This window comes from Aotus nancymaae, unplaced genomic scaffold (assembly GCF_030222135.1).
Source record: "Aotus nancymaae isolate 86718 unplaced genomic scaffold, 86718_ANA_hifiasm-v0.15.2.pri h1tg000011l, whole genome shotgun sequence".
NCBI lineage: Eukaryota > Metazoa > Chordata > Mammalia > Primates > Aotidae > Aotus > Aotus nancymaae.
The window spans coordinates 33,151,988-33,173,292 of record NW_026988422.1 but is presented as its reverse complement, the minus strand read 5'-3'; the positions used below and the strand labels follow the sequence as shown (position 1 = coordinate 33,173,292).

The 21,305-nt window shown below is 34.1% G+C and overlaps 1 protein-coding gene and 1 pseudogene across 1 annotated transcript; one reads left to right on the top strand and one right to left on the bottom strand.

Annotated features, from left to right (window-relative positions):
• Positions 1-1,365: 1,365 nt before the first annotated feature.
• Positions 1,366-2,343, top strand: LOC105729662 (olfactory receptor 4K3). The gene has a single exon (XM_012470606.3). It carries the CDS (start codon positions 1,366-1,368, stop codon positions 2,341-2,343), a length of 978 nt encoding a protein of 325 aa, XP_012326029.3.
• A 14,705-nt stretch (positions 2,344-17,048) lies between these two features.
• On the bottom strand, positions 17,049-17,994 carry LOC105729673 (olfactory receptor 4K2-like; annotated as a pseudogene).
• Between the last annotated feature and the right edge of the window lie 3,311 nt (positions 17,995-21,305).

Sequence of the window (21,305 nt, the reverse complement as noted above, 5' to 3'; positions counted from 1 at the left end):
CCATTTTCTGACTCTCGTGTCACCGTTATTTCTGATACACCAATTTAAATGAGAGCTGTGCTACAGACATCTATTTAAATATCAGGTAGGTGCACGCAAAATAAAATTTTTAACTTTCTGGAATGGGTAAAGCTAGAAGAACAATGTGAAGGGTTTTTTGTTTATGAGTTTTTCAAAGGCCACAGAACTTTTAATAGAAAGCCAAAGAGCAGTAGGTAGTTGAACGAGTAAACTGGGTTTGGTCTTAGAACAATTTGCTTAGAATATATAGTTACAATAGAGGTTTGAGAAGAAAAGAAAAACAAATGGTTGGTTTAGTAGCAAAACGAAAAGGTTTTGCCATGAATTTGAGTACACATCATTTCAATTGGCTTTTGATGCACTTTGTAAATCTCAGATCTCAGTAAAGAGAGATCACTTTGTAAATCTCAGATGCACTTTGTAAATCTCAGATCTCAGTGTAAGAGAGATTTTCTTAATCAGTCAAGTTACAACTTTTGTGGTGTGTTGTTACATAACTTCTAAATTCATTACTATCTTCTGTCTGATGTAAACTTATCTCAACGTTTATTCCACGTAAACTCTGGAAACAGGAAGGGTTTTTTCAAACAGCTTCTGTGAAATCAATAATCTCCAGCATTTAAAAATTCCCTGGCTTCTGGCAGCATGGTATTTAACAGTTTTTCTAATCAAAATATACTTAGAAATGTATGAGTCCTTCAAGCTTTAACCAGAACATGTTCATTATCCTCTGAAAAATGTATGGCATTGGTGGCATACAAGTGTCATTCATAATATCTGTATGACTGAAATTAATAATAATTAGAGGCTATTTCACCTCTATTCTAGACAATCTCCATTAGAAAATTGAAACAGATGATGTTTCTCTGTAGTTATTTTCCCTCCCCTCATGTTTGATTCCTTTGTCCTAGACACTGCAAGAGAACAGTGCCCACATCTCTTTCCACTATTGTGTTCCCACTAACAACAAGCTTTGATCCTTAAGTATTCCTCGTGTCAGTCTTTCGCCCTTTAAGATGTTTTGAAAAAAGGCAGCAAGCTGTGAAATTTAAAAAGTATTTCACAAACTGAGGAGTAAATATTTGAAACCCTTAATTTTTATTTCTTTTATGAATATTTGTATTTTACTTGTAAGGCAAATTACTAAGTCATAAAAGTTGATATTTAGTTGAATCATTTGAAATATCTGGAAAGGCCATTGGGAAAAATATCTGGCTACTGTGGATCCGGAAAAGAGACAGTAGGGAACTATCTGATGGTGGGATGCCACTAAATCATTCTATGCAAAAATCCCACTTTGAGTTTGATTGCTGTATTTTTTTCCTAGTTCTCCTCCAACTGGAAATGCTGGAGTCCTTCCAGAAATCAGAGAAAATGGCCTGGAGCAATCAGTCTGTGGTCACTGAATTCATACTAAGGGGTCTGTCCAGTTCTTCAGAACTCCAGATTTTCTACTTCCTGTTTTTCTCCATAGTCTATGCAGCCACTGTGCTGGGGAACCTTCTTATTGTGCTCACCATTGCATCAGAGCCACACCTTCATTCCCCCATGTACTTTCTGCTGGGCAATCTCTCCTTCATTGACATGTCCCTGGCCTCATTTGCCACCCCTAAAATGATTGCAGACTTCCTCAGTGAATACAAAGTCATCTCTTTTGAAGGCTGCATAACCCAGATATTCTTCCTACATCTCTTAGGAGGTGCTGAGATTGTACTGCTGATCTCCATGTCCTTTGATAGGTATGTGGCTATCTGTAAGCCTCTACGTTACCTAACTATCATGAGCCGGAGAATGTGTGTTGGGCTTGTGATACTTTCCTGGATTGTCGGCATCTTCCATGCTCTGAGTCAGTTAGCATTTACGGTGAATCTGCCCTTCTGTGGACCCAATGAAGTAGACAGTTTCTTTTGTGACCTCCCTTTGGTGATTAAACTCGCTTGTGTCGACACATATATTCTGGGAGTGTTCATGATTTCCACCAGTGGCATGATTGCCCTGGTGTGCTTTGTCCTCTTGGTGATCTCCTACACTATCATCCTGGTCACTGTTCGGCAGCATTCCTCTGGTGGATCCTCCAAAGCCCTCTCCACTTGCAGTGCCCACTTCACCGTTGTGACCCTTTTCTTTGGCCCATGCATTTTCATCTACGTGTGGCCTTTCACAAATTTCCCAATAGACAAAGTACTCTCAGTATTTTATACCATATTCACTCCCCTTTTGAATCCAATGATCTATACCCTTAGGAATAAAGATGTCAAGTATTCCATGAGGAAACTAAGCCACCGTATCTTTAAATCTAGGAAGACTGATCATACTCCTTAATTTTCTTCATATGAAAATAAAATATTTGTTCAGCATTTATCCCCCTCATTCAATTGGTCAACATATTGATGCTATTGCAAGAAATCAAATAGTTCACGGTAGAACTGTTTCTGAAATCAATCTCAGCTGTCATGAAGTTCTGGTCATATTAATTATTTATTACATGACGTAACATTTACTATAGAGCATTATAAAATGTATACCTAACATTTTAGTGTGAAATGACCCACACTGTAGAATATTCAACTTTTTCTTTCAGATCTATTTGAGTATAATTTCCTTTGAGACACTCACATGTTTTAAGAAAGAGTAGATTCCCTCCCTATCTCTAGAAATAGTCTCTAAGAAAAAAGACAAGTATAAAAGCACCAGTACTTAGTATAGTATCATATACACTAAATTAGTAACAGAATGTCTGTTGCTGACAAGATGCTAATGAATGTGGGTGTTTTTGTAGCTAAAAATTTAGAAGATAATAGAGGGCTTTTAGTAAGTAAAAATATTTGCTATTTAACATGTCCGTAACCTATCATGGTTTAGAATAAGAATTTACCTTATTTATCTTTAGTCGCTATGTTCCATAGACTTCACAGTTTTAAAACAATATAGAAAACTCCATGCAAATTCTTATAGTCATATCTATCTATCTATCTAATCTCATCTCTCTATCTAAAAGATTCAAAGGAACCTAGAGTCCTAGACAACAAATCTTATCCACAGCCCTGTTCTATAAAAGATAAAAATAAGACCCAATGATACACCAGGTTTATCAAAATCATGCTAATTAGAGGTAAAATCTATATTATTCATCTACAAATATAGATATTTGTTTATTTCCTAAGCAGTAACAAGTTGTTCTCGTGTCATGATATTTACTGTACCATTTTTTAATCCAAAGCCACATTGTAAATACTGGGATCCTGAAGGATATGAGCCATTTTCCCTATGGTTGAACACAGTATTTGACATAAGGACTTCATTAAACAGAGGTTCTTCAACACATATAATGTATATAATAAATGGAGATTTTAGAAAATACAAATCATCTAGTCAAATCTATTTATTTTACAGTTGATGAAATTGAGAACCAGGAATAATGTTACTTTCCCAAATAAGCTATTCGATGAAAGAATCTAGCATAAAAGGTATTTTCTCTTTCTCTCTCTTTCTCGCTCTCTCTTGAACTAGGGCCAGATTATCACCAAGAACATTTTGGTCACTGTCATTCTGAGAGCTACATGTAGGAGAAATGTTTGTTGTATAAAACTGAACTATTGTAACCACTAACAATTATTCCCTGGCATTGTCAACGTTTACCTAATATTCTGTATAATATTCCCTTAGCCTGAGTATAAATAAATATAGATGGATATTTAGATGACTGATGGATGGGGTCAAATAGATAAAACAGCCAATAGGTAAGTGTATGGGCAGATAGATGAATAAGTTAATGGATGGGTGGATATATATATATATATATATATATGGCAACATAGGTGGATATATATATATATAATTTACTAATGATAAATGAATATATAGCTTACTATACTGACTCAATAGTTTCCATGGCTTTATATTGAGCCTGTACCAACTGTACACTGCCTTACTTGTTTAAAATTGCTTAAAAAGTTAATGGATTTGGCATAGTTAAAAAATACATAATCTTAAATATATTTCTTGTGATGAAGTACAGCCAATTCAATTTATGAATGTATTTAATAATTACTAGTGAGATCTAATAATGAATAAAGGTTAAACAAAAAATAACAATAATGTTCTTTATTTATATGGCTCTCAAAACATTACAAACCTGTCCTCCCACCTTCTCACCCCTTGTAATAAGACCAAATCTCCAAAGTTGGGTTATTCGTATTTTACTTTAGTCAATAGTCTATGGTTGGCTGATTGAGGTAGAGAATATAGTATAGTTTTTTCTATATCAGGCTATGAATTTTGTGTACCTGTTAAGCATCTTAATATATACTCTACTAGAATTATAACCAAATAAATGTCATATATTCCATTATATTAAAGTTTGCATGTGCTCTAAAATAAAGCCATCAGTCCTAAGCCTTAGGAAAGCAACACAGAAAATTAACCCTAAAGAAAAAATACAGATAGGTGACATAATCACCAACCTAAGAAAATTTGAGTAAGGAAGTATTCCAGTCTCCATGCTAATCCTTCCATTGATAGAGTCCTCTTTCCCTGCCTCATGTTCTCTATTGACAATCACTTATCTGAGCATGCTCTTTAATCTTTGATTATCATAGCCATAGAAAAACCTAAAACTGAGTGCCCACAGTTCGTTGTTAAAGATGTACCTAGAAAACACTTTAAGGGAATATTGAGTCTAACTTCAAGATGCTATGTCTTAAATACCAAGAGTTGCTGGCCTAATCAAAACTAAAGTGTGGTTCTGTAGAGTCATTTAATTTATTTCTTCACCTTTTTAAAAAGTTAACTGGACTTTTCTGTACTCCATTTACCTCCATTGAGTTTACATGACTTTACAAGTTGATTTCTAATTGTGGTCTAATAAATGAAACCAGTAGTAGATGTAGAGAGATGTAAAAACACTTCAAATTGTGCAAAAAATTCAATGTATGCATGCACAAACAAAATTGAGATTTGTCTCAAACTGGATGAGCTTCAAGCACTGAGTCCTCAGCACCAAATTTCATTCCTGGCATAGAAGTTCCTTTAGTCATACTTCTCTCCCCACAGCAAATACATTGCCTCTGTTTAAAGAACTACTTTCCCCAGCTTATATTAGAAGCTGAGATGATAGTCAGCAAAGTGGTCTTCCATATGAGATGTGGCTGGGGATTGTGAAACTTCACTGTAGGAAACTTGACAAAGAAAGAATGTGTTTGATATGCTATTTTTTCTGGTCAGTTACAATTTTGTTCCACTCTTCTTCCAGAAAACCTATTTTTACAATAATTTTACAATGTTTATTTCAAAAATTTCAATGTTTTAGAACTAAGATGCAGTGCAGTTTTGTTACGTCACTCTTCAAGGTTTAATCTAAGCTCCATCTTTTCAGGGAATCTTCTTCAATTCTTTTGTTGATCCCTCTTTCTTTACTTTCTCAGAACTAATATGTCTTGCATCATTAATTTTATGCATTGCATTATATTGTTACCTGAACAATTCTTAAGACTATATTATTTCTTCTCATAGTTGATAAGCATTCTGAGAGTGGACTTTTCTCTTGCTTGTTTTTATTGTTTTGTTATTGTTATTCAATTGTTTGCAAATTTGTTTTGTTTTGCTTTGTTTTCAGTATCTACTACAGTATTTGATTCAGGGAACAGTTAAAAGCAGTGACTTGTGACACTTTTTGAAGTAGCATAATTATCTTTTTCTCAATAAATGTCCCTTTCATACTCTCCTTATTACTATTCTATTACTCTTTGAATATAAAATATAATAATCATAGAAATGTTGAAGTGAAAAGGATTTCAGAGATCATCAAATGTTCCTGTCAAATTCTGCCATTAGCTATGGGACCTCGTGCAAATCACTAATGTGATTAAATCTTCTCTGAGGTCCTTTCAAGCTCTGATATTCTGGTGTGTAAGATTTCTGCCTTCCAATTCATTTTGTCCTGTGGTAGTTCACATATAAAACATCCTAAAAGCTGATTTCTGGAAGGGGGACTGAGAGGATACCAAATAGAAAAAGAGTGGTGAGGAAGTAAGAGAATGGGAAGCTGATGGGATTTCTTTTTTTTATTTTATTTTATTTATTTTTATTTTTTATTGCATTTTAGGTTTTGGGGTACATGTGAAAAACATGCAATGTTGTTGCATAGGTGCACACGTGTCAGTGTGATTTGCTGCCTTCCTCCCCTTCACCTATACCTGGGATTTCTTTTAACATATGAAAGACCACAAAAATAGATAGAACCATACCTGGTATCTATGGTCCTCAGAAACCCAGTCACCAAGCCTATACCTACCAGGGTTCTACAGAAAAAGAAGGAGACAGAGAGACAGTTTCTAGTGTTTCATTTTATTTTAATGCTAATGACCACTAGTTTTCTAGCACAGAGAAGAGCAAACATATCAAGATATGTTACACATTCTGTATCATGGCCATGAAAACTGTGTCAACTCAGTAGGAAATCAAGGAGACTTCATAGTTCTGTGAGGGTCTGTAGAGAACAAGACCCTGATTTTATATCCCTCAAGTGGTTCTGGTGAACCAGGTCAATCATCGCATGTCTGTTAATGACACTGACTTTTGAGAGAAAATGCCCTGGGAAGCCTCTGAGGCAGGACAACAATCTTATTCAGGATGGAAATTAAACTGTACTAATATGTAACATATAATATTCAACATACATCATACTCTGCCAGAGATGCTTACTTAATTATATATTAATAAATGTGTTATAATTAAATTTGGGTGTTAAATATTAATTAAATTCTTAACATTTTATGAAGTATATATTATTATCATTATTATTATTGTTATTTTGGACATGGAAAAATTGAGAAAAGTTTAAGTGATTTAACTAACATTGCACCACTAATAAATTATGGAGCCAGGATTTAATCTGGGCTTGCTTTCCTTTCTTCCTTCGTTTCCTCCTTCCTTGTTTCCATTTTATATTTGCAGTATGTTTTAAATAGATAATATGTTCCCATGTTTCAAAAATTTTAGTAATGTTTTAAATATTATGAATACATAATAGTTGCACATAATTATAGGGTATATGTGATTTGATCATTATCTGGGTAACTGAGGCATCTATAACCTCAAGCATTTATCATTTATTTATGTTGGGAACATTCCCATTCAACTCTTTTAGTTATTTTTGAATATACAACAAATAATTGTTAACTATAGTCAATCTATTGTGCTATCAGATACTAGACCTTATTCCTTTTGTCTAATTGTATTTTTGTACCCATTAACCATATCCTTTTTATCTCTCCCTCCCCAGTACCCTTCCTAGTATCTGGAAGCCATTATTCTACTGTCTCTCTCCCTTAGTTCAATTATTTCAGCTCACAAATATGAATGAGAACATGTGATATTTGTCTTTTTGTGCCTGGTTTATTTCACTTAACATAATGTCCTCCAGTTCCATCCACGCTTTTGCAAATAACAGGATTTCATCATTTGTATAGTGGAATAATATTCCACTGTGTATGTACACCACAATTTCTTCATCCATTTGTCCACTGATAGACACTTTGGTTGATTCCATATCTTGGCTATTGTGTATAGTGCTGAAATAAACATGGGAGTGCAAATATCTCTTCAATATACTGATTTCCTTTCTTTTGGATATACACCCAGCAATGAGATTGCTGGATTATATAGTAGTACTATTTTTAGTGTTTTAAGGAACCTCCATACTGTTCTCCATAGTGGCTGTACCAGTTTACATTCCCATCAAGAGCATACTAAGGTTCCCTTTAATCCACATCCTCACCAACATTAGTTAGAAAAATAAAAGAAATACATTGCATATTTCTGTAGTCAAAGTGTTCAGAAGCTATTAAGCTGACTTACATATTTATACACAAATATCACATATTCTGACAAATATCATATGTTCTGACAAATATCACATGTTCTCACTCATATTTGGGAGCTAAAAAAATTGAACTTATGGAGAGAGAGAGTAGAGTGACGGCTACTGGTGGCTGGGAAGGGTAGTGGGGAGGGAGAGAAAAGGAGGATATGGAAAATGGGTAAAAAAATACAGTTAGACAGAAGGAATAAGGTCTAGTATTCGGTAGCATAATAGGGCAACTATAGTTAACAATAATTTACTGTATATTTTAAAATAACTAAAAGAGTTAAACTGGAGTGTTCCTAGCATAAAGAAATAATAAATGCTTGAGGTTATAGATGCCTCAGTTACCCAGATTTGATCATTACACATTGTATTCCTGTATCAAAACATCACATGTACCCCATAAATATGTACAAATGATTTCAACTTTTACGTTAGATTCAGAGTGTACATGTACAGGTTTGTTTCATGGGTATATTGCATGATGCTGAAGTTTGAGGTACAGATGATCTAATCACAGAGGTAGTAAGCATAGCTGACTTTTAAAATATCACTTACATTTTCTGATTATATTACCTGACAATACTTAAGGTGTTCCTGTTGTCCTGTGCAGCTGAGATTATGTCATGAATGATGTAGATCTATGGTAAAATACTTAAACATACACCTAGTTATGTGCTGCATGTCTTCCTGACTAAATTGAAAGATTCTCCAGAGCACTAGATTCTGTCTTCCTTTGCATCCTCCACTACTATTGGCACAAAGTTGGTAAATTATTTTTGCTGAAATTGCCATGTTCATAATTAAAAATCTAACTTAAATTGAAAAATGATATTGACTGGAAATTCTTTAAAGAAAAGATATATATCAACCTTGGCATAAGAAGATAAAACTGATACATGATATAATACTAAAATAAAAATAACATAACAAAAAAGAAAAAATCAGGATAATATCAAAATGTTTAAAATTGAAAGTGTACTTTCCATCCCTGCTCTTATCGATCCTGTTTCCCTTGCATGTACACATACACATGCACAAACACACACACATCTGAATCTACTTTATTAATTTTATTTAATTTTTGTTATTATATTTGTGGTTTCTTTTACCAAATACAAGCAGATTGAAATATAGATTAATACTTTTTGCCTCTTATCATTTAAAATGAGTATTCATTTTACATTTCAGAACTTTTTTTTTTTTACTTAATAGTATCGAAGAGAGTTTCTTACGTCAGTATAGAGAGTTCTAATTATTTTTACTATTTCATATTATTTCACTGAATGGATAATTTATTGAATTTGTATCTTATTGATAGATAATAAAGTTTTCTATTTATTTTATTATAGTGCCACAGTAAGTAGTAGTGAACATATACCATTTCTTTCAAATGCAGACATATTTATAGACTAAATCCTCAATTTTATTTCAAAAGGTATGCATATTTGTAAATAGAAAATTGCCTACATAAGTAGTTTAATGTCTCTCTAAATGCCTAAATCTTTAGCTTCATATCTTACCAATCTCCTAACAAGCATCTTTTTATTCTAAACTGATGGATGAGTTCCACTTCTCAGAACACATCATGTTGTTTTAAACCTCCACATTTTGTATGTACCCTTCCTTTTGCCTAGAATGCTCTCCCTTCAGTCCTGCTGTCCTAAGATCCTATTTTAAGATTCTACCAGACTATCACCACATTCTGTTACTACAATCGGCCAATCCTTCCTTTATACTCCAAAACTAACCTGCAGATAATTCCATCATGGAAGCTCATTTGATGTTTCAATAAGTGCATGAGTATCTGTATGTGCCAGACATTCTGTTACTTGTTGGCAATACAGAGTAAATATGGTGTATTTCATTCTACCCTCAAGGAATTCCAGTCTAGAGGGGGAAATGAAGGTATTCAATAAATAATAGCATAATCGTTTCTAATTATAATTATGCTGAGCACTATTAGGAACATAAAATAGAAAAAGAACATACAATGCTGGAACCTTCCCCTGTTGCTGTGGTCATTGGAAGACTTCTTGGAGAAATTCCATCAATTCCCTGCTATTTCCATCAAACTACCATAGACATTCTTCACAGAACTAAAGAAAACTATTTTAAAATTCATATAGAACCAAAAAAGAACCTGAATAGTCAAGGCAATCCTAAGCAAAAGTAACAAAGGTGAAGGCATCATGCTACCCAAATTCAAACTATATTACAGGGCTACAGTAACCAAAACAGTGTGGGACTGGTACAAAAAGAGACACATAGACGAATTAACAGAATAGAGAACCCAGAAATAAGACCACACACCTACAACTATCTGATAATTGACAAACCTGACAAAAACAAGCAATGGAAAATGAATTCTCTATTCAATAAATGATATTGGGATAACAGGCTAGCCCTATGCAGAAGATTGAAAAGAAACTCCTCCCTTATACTACATACAAAAATTAACTAAAGATGGTTTAAAAAGTGAAGTGTAAAACCCAAAACTATAAAATCCCTGATAGACAACTTAGGCAATACCATTCAGGGTATAGGCACGGGAAAAGATTTCATGATGAAAATGCCAAAAGCAATTAAAAAAAAAATTGACATATGAGATCTAATTAAACTAAAGAGCTTCTAAAAACCTAGGCAAAACCATTCAGGACATAGGCACAGGCAAGGACTTCATGACTAAAACACAAAAAGCATTGGCAACAAAAGCCAAAATAGACAAATGGGATCTAATTAAACTCCAGAGCTTCTGCACAGCAAAAGAAACAATCATTAAAGTGAACCGCAACCAACAGAATGGGAAAAAATTTTTGCAATCTACCCATCTGACAAAGGATTTATATATATCAGGAATCTACAAAGAACTAGAAGAGATTTACAAGAAAAAAACAAACAAACCCATTCAAAAGTGGGCAAAGGATATGAACAGAAACTTTTCAAAAGAAGACATATACGAGTCCAACAAACATATTTTTAAAAATGCTCATCCTAACAGTCATAAGAGAAATGCACATCAAAACTACACTAAGATACCATCTTATGCCAGTTAGAATGGTGATTATTAAAAAATCTGGAGACAACAGATGCTGGAGAGGATATGGAGAAATAGAAACACTTTTACACTGCTGGTGGGAGTGTAAATTAGTTCCACCATTGTAGAAGACAGTGTGACAATTCCTCAAGGACCTAGAAATAGAAATTCCATTTGACCCAGCAATCCCATTACTGGGTATATATCCAAAGGATTATAAATTGTTCTATTATAAAGACACATGCACACGTATGTTCATTGCAGCACTGTTTACAATAGCAAAGACTTGGAACCAACCCAAATGTCCATCGATGATAGACTGGACAGGGATAATGTGGCACATATACACCATGGAATACTATGCAGCCATAAAAAAACAATGAGTTCATGTCCTTTGTAGGGACATGGATGAACCTGGAAACCATCATTCTCAGCAAACAGACACAAGAACAGAAAATCAAACACTGCATGTTCTCACTCATAGGTGGGTGTTGAACAATGAGAACACATGGACACAGGGAGGGGAGCATCACACACTGAGGTCTGTGGTGGGGGTCTAGGGGAGGGACAGTGAGGGGTAGGGAGTTGGGGAGGGATAACATGGGGAGTAATGCCAGATATAGGTGATGGGGATGGAGGCAGCAAACCACATTGCCATGTATGTACCTATGCAACAATCCTGCATGTTCTTCACATGTACCCCAGAACCTAAAGAGCTATAAAATATATATATATATAACACCAAAAAAAAGTATCAACAGAGTAAACACACAACCTACAGAAGAGGAGAAAAATTTTTGCAAACTATGCATCTGACCAAAGTCTAATATCCAGCATTTGTAAGGAACTTAAATTTACAAGAAAAAAAAACATTAAAAAGTGAGCAAAGGATATGAACAGACAATTTTCGAAAGAAGAAATTTATGCAGCTAATAAGCACATAAAAAATCTCAACATCACTGATTATTAGAGAAATGCAAATAAAAACCACAAAGAGATACCATCTTACACCAGTCAGAATGACTATTACTAAAGTCAAAATATAACAGATGCTGATGAGGTTGTAGAGAAAAAGAAATGCTTACACACTGTTGGAGGGGGTGTAAATTAGTTCAGCCACTGTAGAACATAGTGTGGCAATTCCTCAAAAAGACCTAAAGACAGAAATACCATTTAACCCAGCAATCCCATTATTGGGTGTATACCTAAAGGAATATAAATTATTCTATTATGAAGACCTATACATGTATATGTTCATTGCAGCCACTATTCACAATAGCAAATACATGGAATCAACCTAAATGCCTATCAATGATAGATTAGATAAAGAAAATGTAGTATATATACACCATGGAATACTATGCAGCCATAAAAAGAATGAGATCATGTCCTTTGTAAGGACATGGATGGAGCTGGAAGTCATTATCCTTAGCAAACTAACACAGGAATGGGAGACAAAATATCGCATGTTCTCATGTATAAGTAAGAGCTAAACATTAAGTACACATGGACACAAAGAAGGGAACAACAGACACTGGGGCCTTTCAAAGGGAAGCAGGTAGGAGGAAGGAGTGGATCAGGAAAAATAACTAATGATTACTAGGCTTAATACCTGGGTGATGAAATAAGCTGTGCAGCAAACCCGCATGACACAAGATTACCTGTGTAACAAACCTGCGCTCATACCCCGAACTTACAATAAAAGTTAAAAAACAAAATGAAATTGTAATCTTTAACACTGTGAGATTTCTGCCACAGCTTTTTATGACATCAATTTATTTGTGATAACATTATCACAAGTACTGATAATACTGATTATGTTCATAATTGAAAGAAATGTTACATGTCAATTAGATATTGGTAAAAAACAAATGTGTAATTTTTTTCACCTAAGTTCCCAGACCTTCTGGAATCTATTCATAGACCTCTTGAAAGCATATAATATACAGGTGAAGAACCCAACCTGTGCTCCACTATTTACGTTTTATGTGCTCACATTTATGTTTTAGAAATAGTTCTTGCTGTTATATGGAGAATGAAGATAGGAAACCATGAGGAAGGTAGAGAGGCCAATTTGCAGGTCATTGCAATAGTATTTACTACATAGTACTCTATGGACTACCCTTTAATAGTATACTGTGAAGGAGTGCTACTATGCAGTAGAGACTTTATCTAGGGAGATGGAAGCAGAGATGAAGAGACATAAATGAAGTCAATATATATCTATCTTTAAAATAGGAGGACTATTTAATGGATTGTATGAGGTAGTGGATGAGAAAAAAGGGGGAATCAAAATTGTGACTTTATTAATAGCTAGTTATTGATTTGACTACATCCATTTTTCCTCTCTTTCTACTCTCCAATCTCTTCTCTTTGTACCTATGATTCATCTCCCTTCTTTGATGACAAGGGCTCTACAGTGAGTCACCTGAAGGGCAGTCTAAGGAAGAGTCAAGGGTACTGCAAATGTGAAAGCCATATTCAGATATTGGCATATGTAACATGTTGAAGAATGGCTACTCTGACAGGCTGTATTTATGCAGAAATTTTAACTAGGCTCCATGAGAAAAGCTTTGAGGGCATAGTTCAGAACTTAAATGATTCCCCCAGAATGTGCCTTCTACTACCAGAAATTCCCTGGTAGAGATTAGATATTTATTCTCCAGCTTTGGGGCTTTATTAGTTAGATGAAATGTCTTACTTCATGCTTTAATTTTATGCTTTTATTTTTAACAATTTCCTAAACAGTGCATTCTACCATTTCTCAAAATAAACAATTTCTTATATTTTTATAAATCTGGACAAAGTCTGCCTTGTTTATTAATATTTTTTTAAAAGTCAATAGATAACTATTAAGACATTTATTTCTCAGTTAATGTGTATAAGAACTTAAAGCATTTCCATTGCTATCCTTTGAATGAGTAAAAGATGAGGGACAAAACACTTCAGAGTTTTTAACCACATTTATTTTATTTAAAATCATTGTAAAAAAAAGATATTGACCTATTGAAGATAGCGTATTTTTTTTTTTTTTTACATTTTATGCAATCTTGGAATATACTTCAAAGTAAGAAATGCCAAAAGTACAATACTTCCTTGGAAAAACATACAAAGGCCAATGCACACAAAGGACAATGCTAACTAAAGAAATGCATCAAAGACTAATAATAATTGATAAAAATCCAGTATTTTAACAATAATTAATACTAGGTAAATTGATACATCTTATTAAAATATGAAATTCTGCCATTTAAGTTCAAATAAGAACACTTATTTCCATTCTAGTACCTGCAATTTTATGCATGTTTAACACAACGGCAACAATAACAATAATGTTATTAGTTAGTATTTCTTAAAGCATTAATGAATACCAAGCATTGTTAAATACATTACATGTATTTTTGCTTAATTCTCACAACATTACTAATGGTTAAGTACTATTACCACATTTTGTAGGTGAACAAGCTGAGGCTTAAGAAACGGTGAAAAAAACTTGCTCAAGGTTGCAAAACAAGAAAGTTGTAAGACTGAAATTTACACCTACAACAGACTGATCTAACTAATTGCTGGATACATGTCCCTCAAAGACAGAGAAACAGATCTTGTATTTTAGAGGATCTCTGGCACCCAGCAAGGGCCTGAAACAGAGTAGATGTTAAACAAATCATTATTGAACTAAAGACTGACATTCAGAAGCAGAGATTTATATTCAAAAACAAAGATAAGAATTTGGGCAGAAAAGTGGGAATGAGACAAAAGTACATTTCCACCTTAACCTGTTTTTTCATTTGCCTAACTGACTCAAGGCAAGAAGGAAGAGTTTATGTTTTAGTTAAAATGAACTAGTGTTTCAAATTTTAAATATGGTTACATATCTAGCTCCGACACTATATTTCTTCATAAAATATTTGGCTTGGAGGTTGTGTTGAAACATGTTTTACAATTATCTTGGATTTTTAAGTGGCAAAACTATTAATGCCATTTCTTTCTTTGCAAGGCAAAGGCTTGTGTTTTTCTCATGCTACTCACTGCTCAAATCCATGATGACAGATTGCTGCCACAATTCTTTTTATATACTTTAGTCATTTTAAGTAGGCACTTTTTTATCAGTATCTCAAAATACCACGCAATCTAACCTACTTTTCTCACCCCAACCATATTAGTAATAAAAAAAAAACGTAAAATGTTCTATTCATTTTTCTGTCATATGTCTTAACAAGCTGCAATCTTAGAGAGATCTTAAACTAGAATATCAAATTTCACATTCTAGTGACTTTTTTTGAAGGAAGTTATTCTTCAAAGGCATACTACTTTAATATAAGATGCATTTTGGTAGAAGTCATAGGGAAATAGAAGTAACATTTTTAGAACCCATTCTGTATACTTTCCATAAAATTATCATGACAAATATTTAATCTACCTTTTACAATCTTTATAGAGATAAAAAAGGGATAGAAGTAAAGTGAATCTTTACCTGTAGGTAAAGGGGTAACACAACAAGGAAATGACAGAACCATGATTTAATTCCAGGGTCCATGTTTGTCTAGAGAAATATCTTTGTCCCTTACAGGGATTCAGCCTTAAACCAGTTCTATGAATTCTCTGGACCTTCAGTATTTCAGCTGTTAGAAAATTGGACTGGCTGGCTGATTTCCAAAGACTCTCTTGTAAAAAAAATTTTCTTAACATGATCAATAATAAACCAAATTAGGGAGAATCATACTACATATTTCTTAAATTATTTTTTCTTTTCTTTCCACAGGTTATATTATATGGAAAATTAGACACAAAGCTTCTTCTAAGATGAATAATATGCTGCAATATTTTATTTTGGAAATGAAAAACTTATCATTAACTAAATAGTTAATATTTTTCCCAAACATTGAGTTTTGGGAGTAAATGAATTCATCATCTCTGCGATTTTCAGCCAGGTTTTGAAAGCCAGTCAGATTTGAGTCGTTTACTATGATTTAAACTTTACAAATTGTCATTTGATTATTCACTATGTTAATTATGAAGTGTGATAGTGACATAAACACCTATTAAGAAACTGTATTGTTAAATTTCAGATTTGAACTGTTCTCTTATTTTCAAAGTTGACGCAGAACTCAAACAACTGAACCCTTTTTAACATTACTTAAAAGAATCTCTTCACAGTATAAATTTCCCCAGTGTTATTTTTTTTTAAATCTGTTTTAAAACACTATTTCCAGTGTTACTTTTTTTAAACCTGTTTTGTCCTACACTGTTAATTATAGTTCTAACTTAAACTAAATGCCATCAGAGTACCACAAGGCTGTGCAGAATGGGAAAGTTCTGGATTAGAAAACAGAAGAATCATTGATGGATAGACTGGACAAGGAAAATGTGGCACATATACACCATGGAATACTATGCAGCCATAAAAAAACAATGAGTTCATGTCCTTTGTAGGGATATGGATGAATCTGGAAACCATCATTCTCAGCATACTGACACAAGAACAGAAAATCAAACATGCATGTTCTCACTCATAGGTGAGTGTTGAACAATGAGAACACATGGACACAGGGAGGAGAGCATCACACACTGGGGTCTGTTGGGGGTGGCTAGAGGAGGGACAGTGGAGGGTGGGATGGTTGGGGAGGGATAACATGGGGAGAAATGCCAAATATAGGTGATGGGGATGGAGGCAGCAAACCACCTTGCCATGTATGTACCTATGCAACAACCCTGCATGATCTGCATATGTACCCCAGAACCTAAAGTATAATAATAAAAAAAAGAAAACAGAAGAATCATATTTTATCTCAGGCTTGTCTAGGTAGTCTTAATCTGAGGTACGTTTGTAGGATTCAGAAGACTATGACGTCCTGAATTTATGTTCACAATTTTGATGATATGTTCATGGTTCTATGAAAATAACCTTTACATTTCAACAAATTATCAAATAGACCCATAACTCAAAAGGCTTTAAACACTACACTAACTTTTCAGTAAGATGTCACACATTTCTTATCTCCGATTTCTTTTCATAAATTTAAATGATTTGAAAGGTGGATTCTAAGTTTAATTTTTTATTGCTCTAAGAACTTAACTGTTGATCTTGTATCTCACGAAGGAATTCTCTACTCATTGCATGAGGTATCATGGAGCAGTTTTCCCAAGACTGAAATATTGGGTATTTAGTTTCTTCTTCACTGCTGTCTTCACTTCCTGGTTTCTCAAAGTATAGATAAGTGGATTCAGAAAAGGAGTGAAGATCGTATAGAAAACCGAGAGAATTTTGTCCACGAGGAAGTTTGTGAAAGACCACACATAAATGAAAATACAGGGCCCAAAGAACATTAACACAACAATAAAATGTGCTGTACAGGTAGAAAGAGCCTTGGAGGATCCTGTGGAGGAGTAGTCACTGACAGTAATAAGAACAATGATGTAGGAAGTGAGCAAAAGCAGAAAACTTACAAGAGCAATCACACCAGTGGGTTGAGATCATGAAGATTCCAAGAACATAAATATCTATACAAGCCAGTTGGACGACCAAAGGAAGATCACAGAAAAAACTGTCTACAACATTGGGACCACAAAAGGGCAAATAGAGGATAAAAGCTAATTGGCTCATTGTGTGCAGAAAGCCCACTGTCCAAGAAAGTACCACAAGCTCAACACACACTCTTTGGCTCATAATTGTTGAATAACGGAGAGGTTTACATATGGCAATATACCTGTCAAAAGACATGGAGATCAGCAGCACAATCTCAGTTCCAGTGAAGAGGTGCAAAAAAAAGATCTGAGAAATGCAGCCTTCAAAAGAGATGGTCTTACGCTGAGCAAAAAAGTCCATAATCATCTTTGGTGTGGCAAAGGAGGACAGGCACATGTCAATGAAAGACAGGTTGCTGAGCAGGAAGTACATGGGAGAGTGGAGGTGTGAGCTGGATAGGACAGTGAGCAAAATAAGGCAGTTGCCCAACATGGTCATTAAATAGAAGACAGAAAACACCACAAAGAAGAGTATCTGGAGTTCAGGAGAATCAGTAAGTCCAAGTAACACGAATTCAGATACTCTGGAATAGTTGAACCCCTCCATTCAACTGCAGACTCTGCTTTATAATCTTAAAAGAAACAAAATTACAGAGTTTGAAAATGTGATATTTCTACAACCACATATTAACTTGATCATTCATTAAAAGATTGATTACCTAGAATTCAACTAAAAGTCCTCAGGGTAAAGACTTTTTTGGGGAGCCACTTAGCAATTGCTACCAGATATAATCTGAAAAGTTTAACCTCTTGGTTTTGACCAGCATCAGTGCATGTTGAGCTATAGTCATCACATGCCCATACAATTATACACCTATCTGAATACTACCTAAGGAGTTACATCAAACACATTTATTGAAAAAGATTACATTACGTTTGTGTGCTCTACTAAATAAGTCATATAAACAAAACTAAAAATAAAATAAGTGTTGAAATCTCAAAGGTTTCTCTTAGAAACACAAAAATGTGAATAATTTAAATCAATTATCGTTAAACACTAGACTTAAGACTTTGCTGTAATGATTTCAGAATATCCATTTAATAGCTTATGAGGGTGATAAATTATTTAATTTTTAATTTTCTTAATTCCATAAAATAACTGATAACCAAAAGGCATACTTGTAACTTATAAGAGTTATTTTCCACTTTTTGTATTCTATGATTTCATAGAAACATGTTTTTAGAAGAGAATCTCCTTCCTTTAATTATCTTCATTCTACCCAAAGTTATACTTTAAACTAGAAAAACAAACAACAAAAAAAGATACATTAAGAACTTAGAATTATTTTTCAATATTAATTTTTTTCATTTACAGTGCTTCCCAAGTTCTAGAAATTTTATTTCCTATGGGATATCAATGTCTTTACCAAAGAGTCAAAAGTGTGGTACAAAGCAAATGAAACTCTGTCCTAGCAAATGAAAGCTAATTTTGTGACCAGGTAGTGCTTACTTTGCCAGTCACCTAATGAAATTTAAGCCTTTAACCATGGAAACTTTAGCTGGGTAACTGGAAAGTTGTCCAGGTTACTGCAAAATTTGATGAGATCAAAATTAATTAAGTAAAAACATATATAATGTTAGATCAGGCATTTATAAAAGTCTATATGCATCTAAATCATCTTTTTTAAATTAAATTGCTTTTTGCACATGTAAAGCTATTTGAAATCCCTTATTATATTACACTTTTGAATATTTCACTTTACACATTTTAACATTTATCTAGTTTTGGTAATAATTTAATTATAATAGATAATGCCATTTTATCTAATTCTGTATTATAATGTATCCATCTTTGAAAATGCAATTTTTCACTCCTTCTTCAATATGTTTCCAAGGTATACTAAAAATGATTTTGTTATGTCAGTGAAACATGGTGGGATAATATCAACAAATTTTAAAATATCAATATACTAATATTTAAATTATAGTCAATATTAATATGCTTAGAACAGAACAAAATCATTGTTATAAATTCGAAGAATCAACAAATGGAGAAAGAGTCAATAAGTGGGCACAGTGGCTCATACCTGTAATGCCAGCACTTTGGGAGGCTGAGGCATGGGGATGGCTTGAGCTCAGGAGTTTGAGACCAGCCTGGCCAACATGGTGAAACCCTGCCTCTACTAAAATACAAAACTTTGCCATGCATAGTGGCACACACCTGTAATTCCAGCTTCTCGGGTGGCTGACGCAGGAGAATTCTTTGAGCCTGGGAGGTGGAGGCAGAGGCTGCAGTGAGCCGAGATGGTGGCACTGCACTCCAGCTTGGGCACTGAGCTAATTTCATATTTTTGAAATTGCTTTTTTCTTATAAAAATGGCATAAGTTCCCTTTACATTAAATGCATTGAAAACCCTCAGCTTCATACATTTGAATATTTCTATTTTACTGCCAATAATTAATGGGAACTATTCTTATATCAATTTAAACATATACATAAATTTATATTTCTTCTCCTTTTCATCACCAGAAAGAATGCTTTAATCCCTTTTTAATGGAACCATCCATTTTTATGTCTTTAAGTCATATATAATTCTTTTTAGTATTCCTCCACTATTTTTGTTTTATATAATTATCATATAAATGCTAATTTTTTTTGCTACCTAGAGAATGCAAACCACAACTGCTTCTGAAGATTCTTACTATCATATGTAGTTTTTAACCTACCAGTTATTCACCCAGCATCAAAAACACCATTTCCTCTGAGATTCACAAGCCTTTGGAAATCACCAAAGTTCTTTAGCAAGCATCAGAAACCTGGAGTATGGATGTATATTTTCTCCCGTCTTTATATAAAACCCCTTAGAAGGCAATGACATATAGTAGATTAGGGAAGAAACACTACAATCTACTTGCAATGGGAGTTATTAAAATATTGAGCCAACTTTTCACAGAGTTGCAACAAGAACTGTGAAGTGTGTCTTTGCTATTTAAAGTGGGAATGCACATCTGTGATGTAACAACGTTCATTTGAAAAAAGCAAAACTGGGACTGGCCTAGGAGAAGAAAACATTTAAGCAGTCATTTACAGAGCACATGTGGGAAAAAAATTACTCCTTTAGTTATGGAAATATTCCCATATTTGTGTGTCCCCCCCACCAGTGTTCAAAATTCCATAATTTGAAAATTGTTCTTTTAGGCTAAGGCAATTTGTCTCCAGCAAATATTTGCTTACTGGAAGTTGTATTTTAAAGGAAGGATTGGCTGGGCATGGTGGCTCACGCCTGTAATCCCAGCACTTTGGGAGGCTGAGGTGGGCCAATCACTTAGGTCAGGAGTTGGAGACGAGCCTGACCAACATGGAGAAACCCTGTCTATACTAAAAACACAAAAGTTATCTGGGAATGGTGGTAGCTGCCTGTAATCCCAACTACTCGGGAGGCTGAGGCAGGAGAATCGCTTGAACCTGGGAGACGGAGGTTGAAGTGGGCCAAGATTGTGCCGTTGCACTCCAGCCTGGGTGACAGAGTGAGACTCTGTCTCAAAAACAAAAACAAAAAAAAAAAGGAAGGAGCATGCATTAAAGTTTCTGACAGTACATTAAAAAATTAGCACAAACTAATACTGATAGCTGTTTCCAGGGATAGGTGAATCTTAGAAAGGGGGATGTTGGAAAGTCCAACATAACCAGGAGAAGTGAAGAGAGGGGTACTATGGATCACCTTAGAGGAATAGTGTAAAAATTAAATTATGCAGATAAATTTTTTAAACATTCAGTTCAATGCCTACTACACAAAGTACTAAATAAAACATAGTAGAAATAATAGCAGACATGATTATAATTATCGTTATTTTTGAAGTGTTCATAACAGATAATCCAGGAAGATAGTAGATCAATCATTCATCTGTGGCTTGCTC